This window comes from Sorex araneus, chromosome 6 (genome assembly GCF_027595985.1).
Source record: "Sorex araneus isolate mSorAra2 chromosome 6, mSorAra2.pri, whole genome shotgun sequence".
In the NCBI taxonomy this organism is placed as follows: Eukaryota; Metazoa; Chordata; class Mammalia; order Eulipotyphla; family Soricidae; genus Sorex; species Sorex araneus.
Genome location: NC_073307.1, coordinates 60,647,275 through 60,665,949, shown reverse-complemented (window position 1 = coordinate 60,665,949; position 18,675 = coordinate 60,647,275). Strand labels below are relative to the sequence as shown.

At 51.1% G+C, this 18,675-nt stretch overlaps 1 protein-coding gene across 1 annotated transcript; it reads right to left on the bottom strand.

The window, feature by feature from the left end:
- Positions 1 to 150: 150 nt before the first annotated feature.
- Positions 151 to 18,184, bottom strand: IDH3A (isocitrate dehydrogenase (NAD(+)) 3 catalytic subunit alpha). The gene is made up of 11 exons (XM_004617623.2): positions 18,091 to 18,184; positions 14,282 to 14,344; positions 11,938 to 12,021; positions 8,357 to 8,471; positions 6,979 to 7,166; positions 6,599 to 6,732; positions 5,166 to 5,268; positions 5,020 to 5,084; positions 4,352 to 4,436; positions 3,436 to 3,588; positions 151 to 1,452 (listed from the first exon to the last, which is right to left on the bottom strand). Exons 1-11 carry the CDS (start codon positions 18,115 to 18,117, stop codon positions 1,369 to 1,371), a joined length of 1,101 nt encoding a protein of 366 aa, XP_004617680.1. The 5' UTR covers positions 18,118 to 18,184; the 3' UTR covers positions 151 to 1,368.
- Positions 18,185 to 18,675: the final 491 nt, after the last annotated feature.

The following is an 18,675-nucleotide window of genomic DNA, read 5'->3' as shown; positions in this document are numbered from 1 at the left end:
TACCTGGTGGTGCTTAGGCTACTCCCGGCTCTGTCCCAAAGGGCCATGCGATGCTCAGGACTGAACCTGGGCCTGCCACTCTGAGCAACAAGCAGAGGTAGGACACTCAGGGCCTCTGAGCAGGAAACAAGCAGAACAGACAGATCTTACTCTGAGTTGGAATTCTTTATTAGCATGAACCCAGGAGCCATGATATTAGCATAGTCCAGTAAAACAGGAAGCAGCGATTTCAACAAGGACAAGTACATTAAGATTGTAAGTTTGGTTATAAGCCTCAAGATGACCCAGTCAGGGTTCCGTCTGCAAAGCCATGGGTTTGCAATGCCGCACAAGGGCCAGGGGAGAGTGAGTCTGTGATGTGAGGACCAAGATGAGAGTGAGTGAGTGACATCATGCGGGTGGAAAAGTGTCCACAATCCGAGGCTCAGCACAAATCTTGGCCTGGCAGCAGCTGGTGATGGGCTCTACCCTCTGGACCCAGCACCCTGGGGAGCAGGCAGGGTTCAGTGCTGGGCAGGAAAGGGTAGCCGCTCACTACAAAGTTGGGAGCCAGCATGGCCACTTCTTAACCACAGCCCAAGTCTAGGCAGGTGGGTGGGCATGAGATGGCACAGGAGCAGCCACTCAGCTGCCACTCCCGGCAGGCACACGCGTGCTTGAACCCTGCTGGGAAGCACCAAGTCACCCATTCATGTGTCCCAGGACATAGGGTGGAGCGGCCTCCTCAGGGTCTCTGCGCAGTGTGCTGCCTGCAGTTATCACACAGACACAAGTGAGCTTCTCGTTTGCACTCTTGGCTCTCAGGTCTTTATTCACACTCGGAAATTCATGGGAAGGACGCAATTCACGGGAAGGGTTTGCGCGTTACTAAGAGAAGTGCTGCCATCTCAGCTTCTGTGGGAGCTTTCCCAGGAAATTTCTCCGTGCCTGTTTTTTTTTTTTTTCTGATGAATTCTGTCTTGTGCTATTATTATGTCAATATTTGGTTGTATTTATTACGTTTTCCATAAACCAAGGAAAACAAATTATCTTTTAAAAAGTCAATTTTTCTCTTATTAATTCTGTATCATATTTACAGCTGAGGAAAAGAGTGTTTCAACTGAGATGTAAAATGATTAAGAATGGCAAATGATACAGTCCACTGAAGAGTTTACAAAAATGTATACCAGACAGACATTTAACAAATAAAACAAGCACTAGGAAAAAGTCCTTTGAAAGCAGGCGGGGGTACCCCCTGTGCCCTGCGCAGACCTTTTGTAAGAACAGGCCAGATCTGAACATGGATTCTGTCGAGAAGCAAACCGAATGCACACAGAGTAGGGGGTGGTGCCCCCGGAGTGGGTGGTGTGGGGACCTGTCTGCAGGGCCTCAATCCATATCTCTCACTCGGCGGCAGATTTCCTCTGTGAAGTCAGAGCACTTGGAATTGCCTCCCAAGTCTTTTGTTAAGATCTGAGGAAAATAAAAGCAAAGGTAAGGGAGAAAGCACGGCTGTTTTCAGGCAGCGCCTGCAGTGAGGCCTGCTTGAGCCCTGGGGTAGGGACCTCTCACCCAACCCCAGCACCCAGGACCGATGTGTATGCACTCACTTGGAAAGAACAGAAGCTTCTGTACAATGGCAAAGAGGAAAAAGATTCCTAACTCCCTCCTCCCCCGCCCGGCAACAGAACAGGTCTGAAGAAAATGTCCAATTAATGAGCATCTGAAAGAAAGCAACCTTAGGACTTGGGACCGGAGATAGGACAGAGCAAGGGCACTCGCCTTGCACATGGACAACCCGGGTTCAATCACTTTGACCCTATACAGTCCCCCAAGTAGCACCAGGAGTCATTCCTGAGTACAGATTGAGGAGTACCTCCTGAACATTGCCAGGTGTGACCCCAAAACAAAAACATAAATTACTTTTAAAAACTAAAAATAAATGAAAGCAACCTAAGCAGGGGTTTCATATATTCTTGGGTGGGAGTGTTAAGTTCAGTAAACAAGAGAGGCTGAGGAGGACTCAGAAGGCTGAAGCCTGAGTTCCACCCCAGCACTATCTGGTCTGTGCTGGTGTAACCGTCAGCACCAAGCCAGAAATAGCCCCTGAGCACTACCAGGTATGACCAAAACTCCCTAAATTCCAAACAACAACAAAAAGCAAGAGGATTTGACTTGGTTTTGGAGGCTGGACTCCAAGCGAGGTGGCTCTATGCCTCAGAGACACTTTTCTTTCAGGCTGTTAAAAACTAGCTCCAGGGGTTAGAGTGATAGCACAGTGGGTAAGGAGTTTGCCTTGCACACTGCCCACGCAGGTTTGATTCCCAGCATCTCATATGGTTCCCCGAGCACCACCAGGAGTCATTCCTGAGTGCAAAGCCAGGAGTAACCCCTGAGCATCGCCAGGTGTGACCCCCCTCTAAAAAAAAAAAAAAGCAACCCCCCCCCCCAAAAAAAAAACAAAACCCTAGCTCCAGTCTCTTCAGTCTCTTGTATTTGTTCATAAGAATTTTAAATTACAGACTCTATGGGGACTGGAGCGATAGCACAACGGGTAGAGTGTTTGCCTTGCATGTGGCCGACCCAGGTTCAATTCCCAGCATCCCATATGGTCCCCTGAGCACCACCAGGAGTAATTCCTGAGAGCAGAGCCAGGAGTAACCCCTGTGCATTCCTGAGTGTGACCCCCCCAAAAAAAAAATTACAGACTCTAGAAAGGAAGTGGGGGTGCCAAGGGAAGGGGGCAGGGCGCTGGGCTGGGCGATGAGAGAGTGGTCTCTACAGGGACGAGGCCCCAGCGGGATTGCTGCTCACTGTGGCCACACTGGGGGTGACTGGACCCCCAGGCCAAGCCCACAGCCTGGGTGCTGGTGGGTGAAGGTAGACTGGGGGTGAGCCCCCCCACCCCCAAAAGCTGGTCTCTGTGCCTCGATAAACTCCAGCAGCCACTTTGTGGAGCTTAGACAGAAAACTGGAGTTGGGAGAGAGCTGAAAGGCCAGAAATATGCCCAACAAGCACAGGACCCTGCCACTTGTAGCAGCTGCACCCAATCATCACTGGGATGACTGAGTCCCCCAAAACAACTTCTTCTAAGTATCTATTAACAGTAGCTGTCTCGTTCTTACTGTGCAGAGTGTAATCAAGGTCTCAATGACCAAAGGCATTTCTGTCTGTGGACAGCCCTAGATTCTGCAGCCTTGAGGCTAGAGTACCACTTGGCCATAGCTGCTAGCATGCACTGCAGGAGCTTGCTGTGGAAAGACAAGAGCTGCTCCCGGGAACCGAGTCTCGGGGGCTGGCCCCTCCAAGCCCTGCTTCCAGCCCTTTGGTGGTAAGAACACACACGTGTAGAGAGCCCACACACCATGACTTCCTGTCTGACAGTGGATGGGCTACTCATGCTCCCAGCAAAACCAGGTGGGCAGTGCCTCCCCACATCACAGGACAGCAGGTACCTTCCCATCCTTGATTGTGGCGAAGCACGCAGTCTCGATCTTGGCGGCGTGGTCGAACAGGCCCATGTGGCGCAGCATCATCACGGCACTGAGCAGCAGGGCTGTAGGGTTGGCCATATCCTTGCCCGCGATGTCGGGGGCAGTGCCGTGGACCTGTGGGGGCAAGGATCAGTGCAGTCAGAGGGATAAACACCATGTCTGCACTCAGCGACAGAAACTGGCATGTTTTAAGAATTAAGAGTTAGGACAATTTTTTTAAAAAGTGCAAAAATGAGGGTGGAAAAGAGCTTAAAGGACTGGAGCATGCGTGCTACAGTCTCTGGAACGGCACCAGGAATAGTCCCTGAGCACCAGGGGTAGCCCCGAAAGAAAAAATTAATTAAAAATTTAAAAAGCACTGGAGGGGCTGGAGCAACAGCACAGCAGGTAGGGCATTTGCCTTGCACGTGGCCGACCCGGGTTTGATTCCCAACATCCCATATGGTCCCTTGAGCACCGTCAGGAGTAATTACTGAGTGCATGAGCCAGGAGTAACCCCTGTGCATCGCCGGGTGTGACCCAAAAAGCAATAAAATAAATAAATAAAAAATAAAAAGCACTGGACCAGACAGTACAGCAGGCAGGATGCTGGCCTCACAGGCGGCTTGATCCAAGCTCAATCCCTAACACCCACACAGTCCCCTGAGCAATGACAAGTGTGGCCCCAAAACAAAACAAAGAAAAAAATAATCAAAAAGCACAAAAATGGGCCAACAACTTCAAGTCAGTCCTCGGTAAAATACTGTAAGAGAAAGGACACACAGTGACTAGTGACTAAGGGTTCAAAATCACTAAGGGACAAGCAAGCAGAGCAAGCAGCCATGAGACGGGCAGCCGCCTTCCTCTGCTCCCCCCACCGACCCCTCGCAGGCCTTACCGACTCAAAGATGGCCACCCCATTGGCGCCAATGTTGCCGCTGGGCGTCACTCCCAGTCCTCCGATCAGTCCGGCACACAGGTCACTGTCAGGAGCAAGAAGAAAGCGTGTCATCTGGGCCCAGACCTTGGTTTCAAATGCACTTGCAACTTTGAGGAGCCGGAGCTCCGTAGCCGGGGGCATGTCCAGGGTGGTCTGAAGCGTCTACGAGGCCAGCACACTATCAGGCTGTCTGGGTGCACAGCAGCTGCCCACACAGATGCCCACTGGTACTAACATGATGGCAGCTGGCACCCCGAGTGCAAGAAAGTCCACGTGAACTCCCGCAGAGGACCATGTGGACATGTGTGCGCGTAGGTGAGGAACAAGAGGCTGGGGAGGCAGGTATAAGTGGGAAGAGAAAGGTGTGTTGAAATCGCAACACCTGGCAACACAGAGCCACAGACGGGCACTCTTTGAGGGATTCTTGGAGCTTTTTTGTAAGTCTGAAATTATGGCAAAAGTTAGCTGAAAAATCTTAAAAGCGCCCTCCCCCAGACCTAAGTACAGCTAGGGAAATTCCAACGTTCATCGGGGCTAGGGAAGAGGGAGCAAGGAGCAAGCAGCAGCAGAGCTCTCTGGCCAGTGAGGGGGCAAGTGAATGGGCAGTGTCCCGATCGCAGGTTCACCTGAGGATGTCTCCGTAGAGGTTCGGCATCACCAGCACGTCGAACTGGGATGGGTCCTGCACCATCTGCAAAGTAGGTGCAGGACAATCAGAGGGGACCTGGGCACCAGCGCCCACAAGAGAGCCGGCAAGAAGGTGCATACTCACATTTAAACACACTGTGTCTAGGTACATCTCGTTAAACTTTATGTCTTTACAGTTTTCTGCAACTTCTCTGCATTTCTGCAGAAAAAGCCCATCTGACATTCGCCTGTATTTAATCAGAGAAAAATACTGAAAACAAAAACTTGCATCAAGAGAAGGATCAGAGAAATTTAAGAAGGTAAGTTCCAGAAGGCAAGCTGTCTAACTACAGCAAAGCTAAGTTATTTGGGAGGGCGGGGGTGTGTGTGGTATTACACCCAGTGATACTCAGGGGTCAGTGTTCAGAAATTACTCCTAGTGGTGCTCAGGGGACCATATGGGATGCCAGGAACTGGGTCAGCTGTGTGCAAAGCAAATGCCCTTCCTGCTTTTTAGCTATGGCTCCAGTCCCAGCAAAACCAATTTTTTTTTTTTTTTTGCTTTTTGGGTCACACCCAATGATGCTCAGGGATTTCTCCTGCCTCTGCACTCAGAAATCACTCCTGGCAGTACTGGGGGACCATATGAGGTGCCAGGGATCGAACCTGGGTCAGCCTCATGCAAGACAAACGCCCTACTCGCTGTACTATTGCTCTGGCCCGCAAAACCAAATTTTTTTTTTTTTTTTTTTGCTTTTTGGGTCACACCCAGCAATGCTCAGGGGTTACTCCTGGCTTTGCACTCAGGAATTACTCCTGGCAGTGCTTGGAGGACCATATGGGATGCCAGGGATCGAACCCGGGTCGGCCGCGTGCAAGGCAAACGCCCTACCCGCTGTGCTATCTCTCCGGCCCCCAAAACCAATTTTTAATGAAAAGAAGAACATAAAACTAAAATTGCTCTGTACACGCCCAGAAGCACAGAGGTGAGACAGAAGCATTTACTGTAGAAGATGCTACTTCAGCTTTCGGATATAACCAGCAAGAGCGAAGAGTGTTCATCATTATTGAACATGTTAAAACTATTCTAGAAGGTGACATTCAAGTACTGAAAAGTCTTAATGTTCAATGCTGGTCTTAAGACTAGGAGAACATGGCTTTTACACTTGGAGGGGCCAGGAGGGGAACAGACTGCAGTGTCACACAAACACACACACAGAGCAATTCTCAGGGCTTACTCCTAGAGGGCGTCGAGGGACCATTATCAGGGTCCAGGGATCATACCAGAATCAGCCACATGCAAGACAAACACCCTAATCATTGTCCTATTGCTCTGGCCCCCCTTGACAGTCATTCTTGGGGCCCTCCAGGATGTAGACTCCTGCCCCTCCAAAGTGTCCGAGCCACTCGCAGGTGAGGCATTTCACAGGAGGGCCAGGAGGGCCAGAACGGTGCGGCGTTTGAGCACCAAGTACAGGGTATGTGCAGACTGGAGGGCAGGTGGGCCCCGCGCCCCGCAGCTGGATGCGGTGAGACCCACCCCCCTCCCCAGAAAGCCCTGGCAGCCCTGGGACGCACATGATGTTGGCCTTGTGCACAGCAGTGACATTGCTCCGATGGTTGTTCCGGGCGTACTCAAAGGCGAACTCAGCGATGCGCTTGCTGGCCTCCTCGGTGATAAGCTTGATGCTCTGCACGACACCGTCCACGATCTGAAAGAGGAAGAGCCATCTGGAGAGGGTGGCCAGGGCTCTGGTAGTGACCCACAAGCCAGTGCCCAGGGACAGTGTACGGGGCCCAGGAGCGAGGTTTAAGCCCTGGGACACAGAAGCGGCCCCAAGTATCACCTGGGGGCTGCTGGCCAGAGAAGACAAGCAGCCACACCTCCTCAGATAACCCAACCGGCCGACACCCCAGCCCCCCACAACCCAGCGTGCATGATGCGGAAAAGCACCCACTATGTGCTCGATGCCGCTGTACTCCCCCTCCGTGTTCTCCCGGATGGTGACAATGTTCACGTCAGTGTAAGGGGTCTTGTAGCCTTCAATGGAGACGCAGGGTCGGACGTTTGCATACAGGTCAAATGTCTTCCGCAGCAGCAAATTCATAGAAGGGTGACCAGCTGCTATTGGGGTCTTCAAAGGGCCTGCATCAGAGAACAGCAGGTGATGCTGGCCACCCCCAACCTTGCCTGCATCTGAGGAAGCAGGTGATGATGGGCACTGCTAGCCACTGCAATGTGGCAGGCTAGGCGGGGGCAGGAAGGAAACTGGGGACATTGGTAGCATAGAAGAGACATTGGTCTCTTCTTCAACTGACGAAGAGACAGGTATTGGGACAGGCATGACTGAATTTGCATAACTGAAACTCAGTCACAGGCAACTATGTATCTCACGGTGATTCAATAATAAATAAATAAATAAAACCCTGTGCGAAATCGAATGTAACTCGGCAGGGCATTCAGAATATTATTTCCTTAAACACTATTAAGAGGCCACAGAAATATATAGCGGGGAAGGCACTTGCCCTGCATGTGGCCAATGCGGGTTTGAACCCTGGCACCCCTGATGGTCCCCCAAGAACCACCAGGAGCTCTGAGCATCACCAGGTGAGAGCCAAAAACCAAACCAAACCAAAAAGCTGGGTCACAAGTGAAAATACAAAATGTATGTGACAGATTTACCCAGTCGAAGGTAAATAAACATTTTCTTTTGACTCCAGTCAATAACTTTTTAACCCCCTCCTGGGGAAGAACAGAGCACTGCACTGGGTGAGTCCCATCCCGTAAATACAGGCCTTATTTACTCCATGCATCAACTTTCTTTCTTTCTTTCTTTTTTTACTGAATCACCATGAGATAGTTACAAAGCTTTCATGTTTGAGTTTCAGTATTACAATGATCGAACACACATCCCTCCACCAGTGCACATTTTCTATCACCAATGTCCCCAGTATCTCCCCCCATTCCACCCCTCCCCCTGCCTCTATGGCAGACAACTTCCCCCATACTCTCTCTCTACTTTTGGGCATTATGGTTTGCAATACAAATACTGAGAGGCTGTCACATCCGATCCTTTATCTACTTTCAGCACACATTTCCCATCCCGAACGATCCTTCCAACCACTATTGACTTAGTGATCCATTCTCTATTTCAGCTGCCTTCTCCCCCAGCTCATGACGCAGGCTTCCAACTATGGAACAATATTCCTGGCCCATGTGTCTACTCTCCTCGGGTGTCAGTCTCACGTTGTGTTATTTTATATTCTACAAATGAGCACACACCAACTTTCAAAGCCGCAGAGAAACCAGCAGCTTCACCTCCGCAGGCTCCCTACCTTTCAGGCCCATCTTGTTTTTGTCCATCGACTCCTTGGCTTCTGGAGGGATCATCCACTTCCCGCCAGGGCCCTGGATGGCTGTGACGTTCCGCTCCTCCCACTGGATGGGTGCCTGGAGGTGGAGCACAGGGCAGGGTCACAGGCCCATATCTCAGCTTCCCTGAGCACTGAACAAGGCTGCCACTGGGCAGTGACCCTGGGCTATGCCCCTCACTCTCAACGAACAAGGCTCTGGAGTCCTTACAATCCAGAAGGCTGAAGGCTGTCCATACTGCCCTTTCCCGCCATCGCCCCAGTGGTCAGCTGCCCTTTCCCAATCCCCTGCTGCTGGTCTGAGGACACCTGGGTCCCTCCACAGGGATGTGGGCTGGGACAGAGACGAAGACAGGTCACTCATGACAGACCAAGTACAAGAAGACCTGATGCCATGAAAAGTCCAGAAAAGCCTGCAGACTCAGATGGGAGAGCAGGGAGTGACTGCTACAAGGCACAGGGTAGGGGGTGGGGGGATTCTGGAGAGGAGAATGTTCTAGAATAAGCTGTGGTGTTGGGGGGTTAACTCTGGAGACTCCCACTGGTTGCAGCAGCGGGAACTGAACAGTCACTTCGATGAAACCAGATAAAGAGGTGTGCAAGCACAGGATGAAGGTCTACACTGAGAGCCACCTTGGCATCATGCCATCAATGTAACACACCTGTTCTCTTGCAGGGCCCCCCCGGTGCCTGCTCACAGGGACCACTGTGTGGCGCCCATATATCAGCTCCCCTGGGGGACTCACAGAGTCTACTTAGAAACTCACAACAGAGGGACCATGTTTGATATTAACCCTAAGCGTTTTAGGCTTCATCAGTGAACTGCCCCTTTTCCTCTTCTCAGAGAAGCTTACAGTGCTCTTGTGAGCACCTATAATCCCTTGAGATTATTTTTAACCTTTCCTTTGTGTTTTACCCTTCATTGTCACAGTTCTCCAAGTCAGTTCCAGTTGCTTATAAGTCAAAACTTTCTGGTAATTCTGGACTTTTTATTTGTAGTGAATTACCTGCTTTTCTATTTCCTTTATGACCTTTTCATATTTTACTATAGAGCTATGTTGTTCTTTGCTTAAACACAGAAAGACTATTAATGCTGTGCTCCTAATATTTGGGAGTTGATTGACTCTGAAATGTATCTACTCCTGGGCATTGGTCATAATTAATAGACTCAGACTTCAGTTGCTATAGTTCCCAACAGCCCAAAAGAGAGATCCCGCCATTAGACTGGGATGGGCCGGGGCAAGCGGCAAAGCTACCTTGGCATCAAAATAGGAGAGTCTAGGGGGCTGGAGCGATAGCACAGCGGGTAGGGCATTTGCCTTGCAAGCGGCTGACCCAGGTTCAATTCCCAGCACCCCATATGGTCCCCCTGAGCGCCGCCAGGAGTAATTCCTGAGTGCAGAGCCAGGAGTAACCCCTGAGCATTGCCGGGTGTGACCCCCCCAAAAAAAATAGGAGAGTCTAGAAAGCATAAAAGCATGGTCTTCATACAAGCTGTTATGCCTTAAGAGACAGGACCCCCAGGGGGAAGGACAAGCTGAACTGGCCTGAGAACTTAGTCTGGGATTTATGGTAAAAACCTAGCTTGCTTTCAGAGCCCAGAGAACTAAGTTTTGGGATCTTCATCTCTTACTCTGTTTATCCAAACGACTGCAAGTATTGATAAGAAGTAGAATTAAATGTTTGACTAATTGTTTGATGTATATGACTAGAGGGAAAGAGAAAAGCAATACAGATGTCCCTGGGAGACAGAGGTCTCCTTGAGTTAATCTCCCCCAGAGAACTGCCTCTGCTGGAATGTTTTACCTCTGTAAATCAGATATGCAGTCCTACACCTCTGACCCCTTTAGGTGTTCTACAAGGATGCTAGCAGCTCTGTATTACATGGGCCATTTTCACCATCAGTCAGTGGCACCCTATCTCTTTGGGAAGACCGGGAGGCGGCTCCTGGCCACTGAACATACATCGCACAGCACCCACACTTAGTGAACTATCATAGGGCCAGAGAAATAATACAGCAGGGAGGGCACCTGTCTTGCATACAACCCATGTTCGATCCCTGATACCCCATGTAGGCCCTGAAGCCCACCAGGATGCAGAGCCAGGAGTAATCTGAGCATCACCGGGTGTAGCCCACAAGTCAAGGAACCTCACATAAGAGCAGGTACCAGAGCTGCAATAGGCCGTGCTCTGCCACACCATTCTGGGTGACCTCAGCAACCAACTAACTCAGCAGTGATGAGCAACAACAATAAAAGTGTGGCGGCAAAGCTTCTACCGCATTGAAAGATAGGCCGCTGGAAATCTACTGCCTCATAGTTGAGAACTTGTCCAAAAAGGCTATTGAAAGGATCTCAGCAAAAGTACAGCAGAGAAGGTAGTTGCCTTGGGAAGGTTCAATTCCCTGCATCCCACATGGTCCCCCCCAACCCTGCCAGGAGCGATTCCTGAATATAGCGCCAGGAGTAACCTCTGGGCACTGCTGGGTATGGTCCATAAACCGAAAAAAAAAAAAAAAAATCCAAAAAACAATTTTCTAAAAAAACACTTAACATCCTCTGGGTCAGTGAGACGGTCTATCCCTCTGGATCAGTGAGATAGTATGTCAGGGAATGTGTCTGCCTTGTATGCAGCCGACCTGGGTTGGATCCCTGAGAACAGAGCCAGTAGTACCACCAGGTGTGGCCCAAAACCAAAATAAATAAATCTTCCATCCTTATAGGTAAGGGTCAAAGGTGATTAATGTTACTGGCTTACTCTGATTATTTTTATTATTTTTAAAATTTCATATTCATTTTTTATCATTTATTCAGATTACTTTATAACTTGTACTAGGGGCTAGAGCTACAGTACTGTGGAGAGGTTGTTTGCCTTGCATGCAACCAACTGGGGTTCTAGTCCAAGCATCCCATATGGTCCCCTGAGCAGTGCCAGGAGTAATTTCTGAGCATTATTGACTATGACCAAAAAAGCACCCTCCTCAAAGAAAAAGAAAAAAAATCACGCCAAAGCTGTTGCTGACATGATTTATAATGACACAGCAAAACATTGAAGTAAAAATCTGCTAGGAACAGGGGCTGGAGTGATAGCACAGCGGGTAGGGAGTTTGCCTTGCACGCGGCCGACCTGGGTTCGATCCCCGGCATCCCGTATGGTCCCCCAAGCACTGCCAGGAGTAATTCCTGAGTGCAAAGCCAGGAGTAACCCCTGAGCATCGCTGGGTGTGACCCAAAAAACAACAACAACAAAAAATCTGCTACAAACAGATCTCACTAACTTCACATAAACATGTATGACTCATCCTAAGACCCTCAATGATCTAAGGAAATGTGTGCACATGCATGTATATATGTGTGTGTGTGTAGTACATTCATGAGCATCGTGTGCATGTTTGTGCACTGACAAGATCAAATTCAGGACTTCACACATAACAGGTATGTATGCACAAGTGTGTGCTGTGCCAAGGATCAAGCCCAGGACCAAACTCTACCTCTCTGGTCCCTACAACATGTCCATTATAAAAGGTATTTCTTGGGCCTACTTACTTTGGCAGCATCAAAAATCTTCATAACTGCGGCTGAAATTTCTGGGCCAATACCATCTCCGGGGATCAGAGTCACTGTCTGGCCCTGAAGATGAGAAATCACAGAAGCAGCCAGTAAGAACGGATCTTGGAAGGTCTCAGAGACTATGACCAGAAGACGCAGCCATGAGGAGATCTCCTGGGCTCAGCCTGTGGGACAGACACAGAGGCTCCACCTCCTTCCTCCTTACTTACTGAGCTTAGATAAAATAAGGCAGCGAGGAACCGGGCCAAGGGCTACTTCTCCTCACAGTCCAGTCTACAAAGCAAGAGCAGGCCCCTACTGGGTCTCTCAGGAAGGCGAACGCTGTCCCCATACTGACAGAAGTTTCCGTTTCTCTCTGAGACCACTGCCCGCAGCCCCCGAGGCCTGATCTACACTGAGTGCTCCACTTCACGTGACAGCACTCCCTCCATGGCATCTATGACCAGAACCCACCCTGCAGGCCTGAGACCCCCATGAAGAGCCTGTCAGGGTCCTGCAGTCACAGTTGGTCCCAGAAGGACAATATGTTTACAAAGGACAAGCAGTGGGCTGTGCCAATTTCAGACAAAAGCAGTGGAAGGTATGAAAGGATATTAGGAGTGAAGGGTTGAGGAAATGGCTAAATAGTTTTGGCATCTGCTTCACATGCAGGAAGCCTGCATCTGACCCCCGGAATCACATGGGCTCCCAGCACCACAGCAGGAGCAGCCCCGAAGCACAGCCAGGGGTAGCCTGAAAGTCAAGAAGTTAAATGCAAATAATAGTAAATGAAATAATGAAGCAAAAATGCTACTCAGACCCTCTTCACGAGCAAACCAGCCATGTGATGGTTTGGGGGCTTCCCTGGGTCCGGCCCTGACAGGGCCCAGCCTTCATGTCATCATTTGGGGGCTCCCCTCAGTTCAGCCCAGATGGGGCCCAGCCTTCTCCACATCATGGTTTGGGGCTTCTCTGGGCCCGGCCCACACAGGGCCAACCTTCTCCACATCATGATTTGGGGGCTTCTCTGGGTCCGGTCCAGAAGGGGCCCAGCCTTCTCTATGTCATGGTTTGGGGGTCCCCTGGGTCTGGCCCAGATAACCTTCTCCAGATCCAACTATCTGTGCTGCATTTGTTAAAAATGATGCATCAGGGGCTGGAGTGATAGCACAGCGGGTAAGGCATTTGCCTTGCACGCGGCCGACCCGGGTTCAAATCCCAGCATCCCATATGGTCCCCTGAGCACCGCCAGGGGTAATTCCTGAGTGCATGAGCCAGGAATGACCCCTGTGCATTGCCGGGTGTGACCCAAAAAGCAAAAAAAAAAAAAAAAAAATGATGCATCAGGTGTCCCTGGTCTTTTGTCTGTGGTACTCAGTGGTCAGGTTGATGTACTATTGCTGACCTCTGTAGAACTTCTTTGGAAATTAGTTATCTCCTAAATTCTTTCAAGTATGATCCCCTTTTTGCTAAACTGGCCTGTTTTAATGGAGATGTTTTAATGGACATGAAGCAGCAGCAGAGAGAGGCCACCTCTCAGCTCTCCAAGTGCATGTGAACCCTCACCAGTCCTGAGCTGAATCGAGCCCCCTCTGTATCCTGGCACCAGCAGAGACAGGAGCACTGCACCCTCTGCCTGTCCTGTCTCGAGCACGCAAACATATATGACTTCCTCCCAGCATAGGGAGCAAAGAGGACTAAACGTACCAGCAGCTTCTCTCTTCTGATGGGACCGCTGCTACACAGAAAGCAGGGATAACGAAGACCAGGACGGGATGGCAGGAGGGTGAAATGATGGGGTTCTAAGTGTGGGCTCAACTCTGAAACACAGACCCTAAGACTGGGCCCTGTCACTGGTTTCCTGAGAACAGGCGTCGGGGGAACCAGGGAGCTGCACCCCAGTGAGCGCCCGGGCTCTGCAGCGCCCTATCTACAGGTCTGCAGAGGAAGCTCAAAGTAAAAACGCAAAGCATGTTTCGAAGCTTCTCAACAATTTTCTCAGCACTTATACCAGTCTTGAAAAAACAACCTTACCCAAATGTACTGTGAAAGAGTAAGGCTCATGGTCTTCTGTATTTCTAACAAAAGTCAAGATATTTGTGTGAGAGGGGTGCAGAACTAGCTAGAATACAGTTCTCCGAAAAGTGCAATTACTTAGTAGATGTACACATGTTTGCCAATAATTTTTAGGTACAAGATAAATATGGCCAATTTTCCCTAATACTAAATTCATGGAGATTTAAAAAAAAAAAACCCAACAACAACTATACAATAAATGTGTCAGAGCAACTTTCTTGAGAAACTTCTAAAAAGGAAAAATAAAAGACGGAATTATACTCACACCACCGGCCAAACCTCTCGTCACCTGTTTTTGGCTGCCGAATGCCCCCAGCAGTCGAGAGACCTACATTACAGGAAGACAGAACAGTCAAGCACAGAATCGGGCACAGCAGCATGGAGGAACCAGGGCAATCAGGAACTTCTCTGGAATGCTGTTTTTATCTATTAGTGTGACGTGGCAAACTACCACAGGTCTAAAGCAACAGCTTATCTGCTTTGAGAATTTTAGTGCAGGGTACTTTCAAGGTCAGCTTTATAAACAGGTGGTCAGAGACGTATGTGGAAGGCAGATGGAAGCTAAACTTTTCGTTTCGTTTTGGGGTCACACCTGATGATACTCAGGAGTTATTCCTGGCTCTGCACTCAGGAATAACTCCTGGCAGTTCTCAGGGGACTTTATGGGATGCTGGGGATCGAACACAGGTTGGGTGCATGCAAGGCCAATTGCCCTACCTGCTGCACTACTGCTCTGGCCCCAAAGCTGTATTTTCTTAGCCAAACGGCTTTTTCTCAGGTTAGAGTTTTTATGTCTAGTATTCTTGACCACTAGTTAGCACAGTGGGGTAATACAGACTCTCAGAAAAGCCTCACTAGCTTTAGAGCCAGACGATCCTTATAAACCTAGGGTCTGCAAGGGTTGGCTTAGGGTGGTCCCCAGGAAGAGAATCTGGCTCTGCCAGCACCCCTTCAAGGGCGCCCCATGCTCACTTACTCCCACGATGACAGAGAACGTGCACTTTATACTAAAACCTAAGAGAGTTTATTTCATACCATCTTGATACCTGACCATACAGAATAAAGTTTTGTTTGTTTTGTTTTGGGGTCACACCCAGTGGTGCCGAGAGCTTTCTTGGGCCTACTTACTGCCTCTGTGCCCAGTGGTCACTCCTGGCAGAGCTCAGGGGTCTATACAACAGTGTCCAGGATGGAACCCAGATTGGCTGTGTGCAAGGCAACTGCTTTATCCACTATCTCTTGCAAAATGAGTTAAATAAGTTAATAAGTTCTCCAAAATGAGAACTTTAAATTATTTCCTTCTGAAAATATAGGCAACATGGTCACTATTTTTCTCATTAACTCATGGGGACAGGGACAAGTTATCAAAACAAAACAACAAAAAAAAACCAGAACAGTCAGGGCTGGAGCAATAGCACAGCGGGTAGGGAGTTTGCCTTGCACGCGGCCGACCCGGGTTAGATTCCCAGCATCCCATATGGTCCCCTGAGCACTGCCAGGAGTAACTCCTGAGTGCAAAGCCAGGAGGTAACCCTTGTGCATTGCCGGGTGTGACCCAAAAAGCAAAAAAAAAAAAAAAAACAAAACAAAACAGAACAGTCACCGATGTGTCTTATTACTCTAGACGTCACCAGTGGTTCTTTCCACACAGACGCACCCCACCAGCAACATAGGTTTTTAAGGATAGCTCACTGGCTCATATGCTGCGCAAGCCTATGTGCCGCTTGTGTCCACGTGGCTGAGCACATGCCGGTCCACATCTCCCCTTCTGAGATATGTACTTTCGTGTGTTCCTGTCTAATTCCGGAATGTGTGAAGGGGTTCGCTCCACCTTTGGAGAAGCCCACGTTCTCTCTTGAGCGTGTTCTTCTTTCTCACTTTCTCTCCCTCCTCCCTTTCTAAAACCTCCAAATAAACTCTGCTTTATTTCAAAAAATAACAAATAAAGGCTGGCTCCGTGCACACACGCCATGATACACAAATGGAAAATAGGAACAGAGCCCAGTCTCTCAGCCTTCTCTAACCGTGGCGCCTCCAGACCTGTTTCTTTTGTGTCCCCGTCCTACTGGATGGTCCTCGAGTCATGTGTCATGGCCCCCCTCCTGATATGACTTCCCTCTGTGGCCCATTGCAATCTCCTGACTGGAGAAACAGTCTGAGAACAAAGGTCTTGAGAAGTTTTCAAGGCAACTTCCTGTTAGACATAAGAGAAAACCTGGGAGTTTGCTCCACCCTAAGTCATCCTTCCTGGGCCAGACCAGGGCAGCACAGCTGTCAGGGAGCCTCTGTGGTCATGGATTCTGGGAACGGAGCCCAGAACCCTCAAGAACCCTCTATGGACAGCCCCATGCATGGCACCCAGAACCCTCTATGGACAATGACAGTGCCCCCAAAAAGACACTGGGGCTAGACTGACAGGGGCCCTGGACAGTGGTCATCTCAACGGCTGACAGCTCAGGATCAAGGCAAAAGGCCTTGGGTCATGTCTCACAAATGAACAAATGAGAGCTTGGTTCCTGTTCCCCACATAGATAAAATACAAAGCCTGTGAGTACAAGACTTTCATTCCCCCCATTGTTTTATCTCCAGTGCCTAGAAGAGGCCTGGCAGGCCTGGCTTGTAATGGGTGTTCAGTGTTTTCTTGGGAACCAGAGGCCAGCGCCACCCTTGATCAAGTGGACTTCACCTAGCAAGGAGCTACAATGGTGGCCTGCTCTCTCCACAGACCTGCTTTCCCAGGCTTCCTTCTGCGCGGTATGGACCGAGGAAGGTAAACAGCACAGAGGAGTCAGGACAAGCTGTGGACTGTTCACATCCAGGCATGCCAGGCTGAGGACCCCGGACAGGCTCCAACACTGGACGAAGCCCTGTACTCAGGCCCTGGGCTGACTTGCCCATAGCTCATTTCCATCTTCACAGTCCGACTTAAAAACATTGAGCGTAGTGTCAGACCGAGAGCAGGGAGCCACAAAGTGCAGCATCTCATAACCTGACAAGACCTGAGAAACCTACTATTAATTGACACAAACTCTAGAAAGATAAAAGGCATCCCAAAACTGCTCACGCATTTTCTCAAATAAAGCCCTGAATGGACCCCAAGAGAGAAACTGACTGGGGCCCACATTTGGATCAGCACCTCTCAAATCGAGCATTAGCCTCTGAGGTTCTTCTGCTTCAGCTCAACACCTGCCACGTGAGGACTTCTCTAGGGCGGTCAAGTGCAGAGGGCTTGGCTGCCACAGGTGGATGGGGACCTTTATGCCCTGGGCTAAGGGACAGGTTGGGAGTGAGAGGGAAGAAGGCAATCTGGGAATAATTTCTTACCGGAAACTGTATCTGGACCTCCCTTTAATCTCAAAACACAGGAGAGAAAGAGCAGAGAGAAATTAAATTGCTTATGGCACATCTTTGGGGACCACTCCTTCAAAGTCACAAGAGACCTCAGCGCTTCCTTCTCCTGCACGGGTAATTCGTGTGACCTTGGCCATGGCACAGGCAGCATAGGACAGAGAGCAGGGACAGCCCGGGGTCCCCCTCCACATGGGGAACCCGCTTGGAGTGTGACCTTGAGCCCCAGCGCAGACCCCGGTTCCGGGCAGGGGCGCGGCCTGGGCCCCTCCAGGTTTGCCGGAGGCCGGCCCCGCCCTCCCGAGCTCGGGTTGCAACTGGAAGGTGCGCGGTAGCGGCGCCTGGTGCCCTTTGGAGGGGACACAGCTGCCAGCACGCCGGGCCAGATTCCAAGGGGAACCCCGGCAGCAGGAGGCCCGGGATTCCCTCACCTGGGGAAGCCGCGCAGCTCCTGCGTGCAGCCGGAAGCGCCCGGGGTTCGGGGTGCTGCGGGCCTGGGTGGGTTCAGGGTCCTGCTGGGCACCCGGGGGTGCCGAGAGCCCAGGTCCTGGGGCACTTGGCGCCTTGACTCTCAGCTCGCTCCGGCCGCGCCCCCGGCGTGACCTTGACGCCGACCCCTCCTGGAAGCCGCCTGGAGCAAACACCGGCCCCGCGCGTGTGGACCGAGGCGGCGGCGACTGCGCCGCCGCCCGGCATGCGGCCGCCCGCCCTACCCACGGCGCTCACCTTGGAGATCCACGCGGGCCCGGCCATCGCGTCCCTCTGACCGCGGCGACAGCGGGGACAGCACTGCGCAGCCGCGCGCCCCGCCCCCGGCCCGCCCCGGCCCGCCTCCGCGCCGGCGCCGCCAATCGCAGAGCGCGCCCGGCCGTGAAACAAGCCGAGCGCGCCGCGCACCCGGAAACCGGCGGGCGCCTTTCCGGAAGCTCCGCCTCCTGCCGGCCCGCTCTGAGTACGCGCCCGCCGGCCCTGGCGCACTCCCGCCTGCCAAGAGTCCCTACAGTGCCTTCTTGGGCGTTGGCTGAAGGGACTGGAGCCCCATGAGGGATGGTAGTATCCCGCACTCCCGTTGTGGAAGGGTCACGCCACCCCCGCAGAGCCTCTGAGCCCCTGTCCCCGAGAAACTCATCCTTGCACTGGTGCATTCTACAGGGCCTTCCCAAGTTCCCTACTCAGCAGCAAAGACCCCATGAGCCTGCCTGAGCCCTGCTTTGGAGGAAAGGTGGAGACTCGTGCCACCCCCGCAGTTTGTGGGTCGGGGAGGACTCTTGTGCGCAGAACGGGAATGGCAATTGAGCTGGGCCCGAGGAC

Bases quoted from the DNA above. Each gene is read 5' to 3' on its own strand.
- IDH3A (XM_004617623.2), bottom strand. From the start codon at position 18,117: ATGGCCGGGCCCGCGTGGATCTCCAAG. The intron at 5,269-6,598 runs GTGCGTCCCAGG...GATTAAATACAG, and splicing joins GTGCACAAGGCCAACATCAT to GCGAATGTCAGATGGGCTTT. The intron at 3,589-4,351 runs GTAAGGCCTGCG...TTGCCCCCACAG, and splicing joins GGGTGGCCATCTTTGAGTCG to GTCCACGGCACTGCCCCCGA.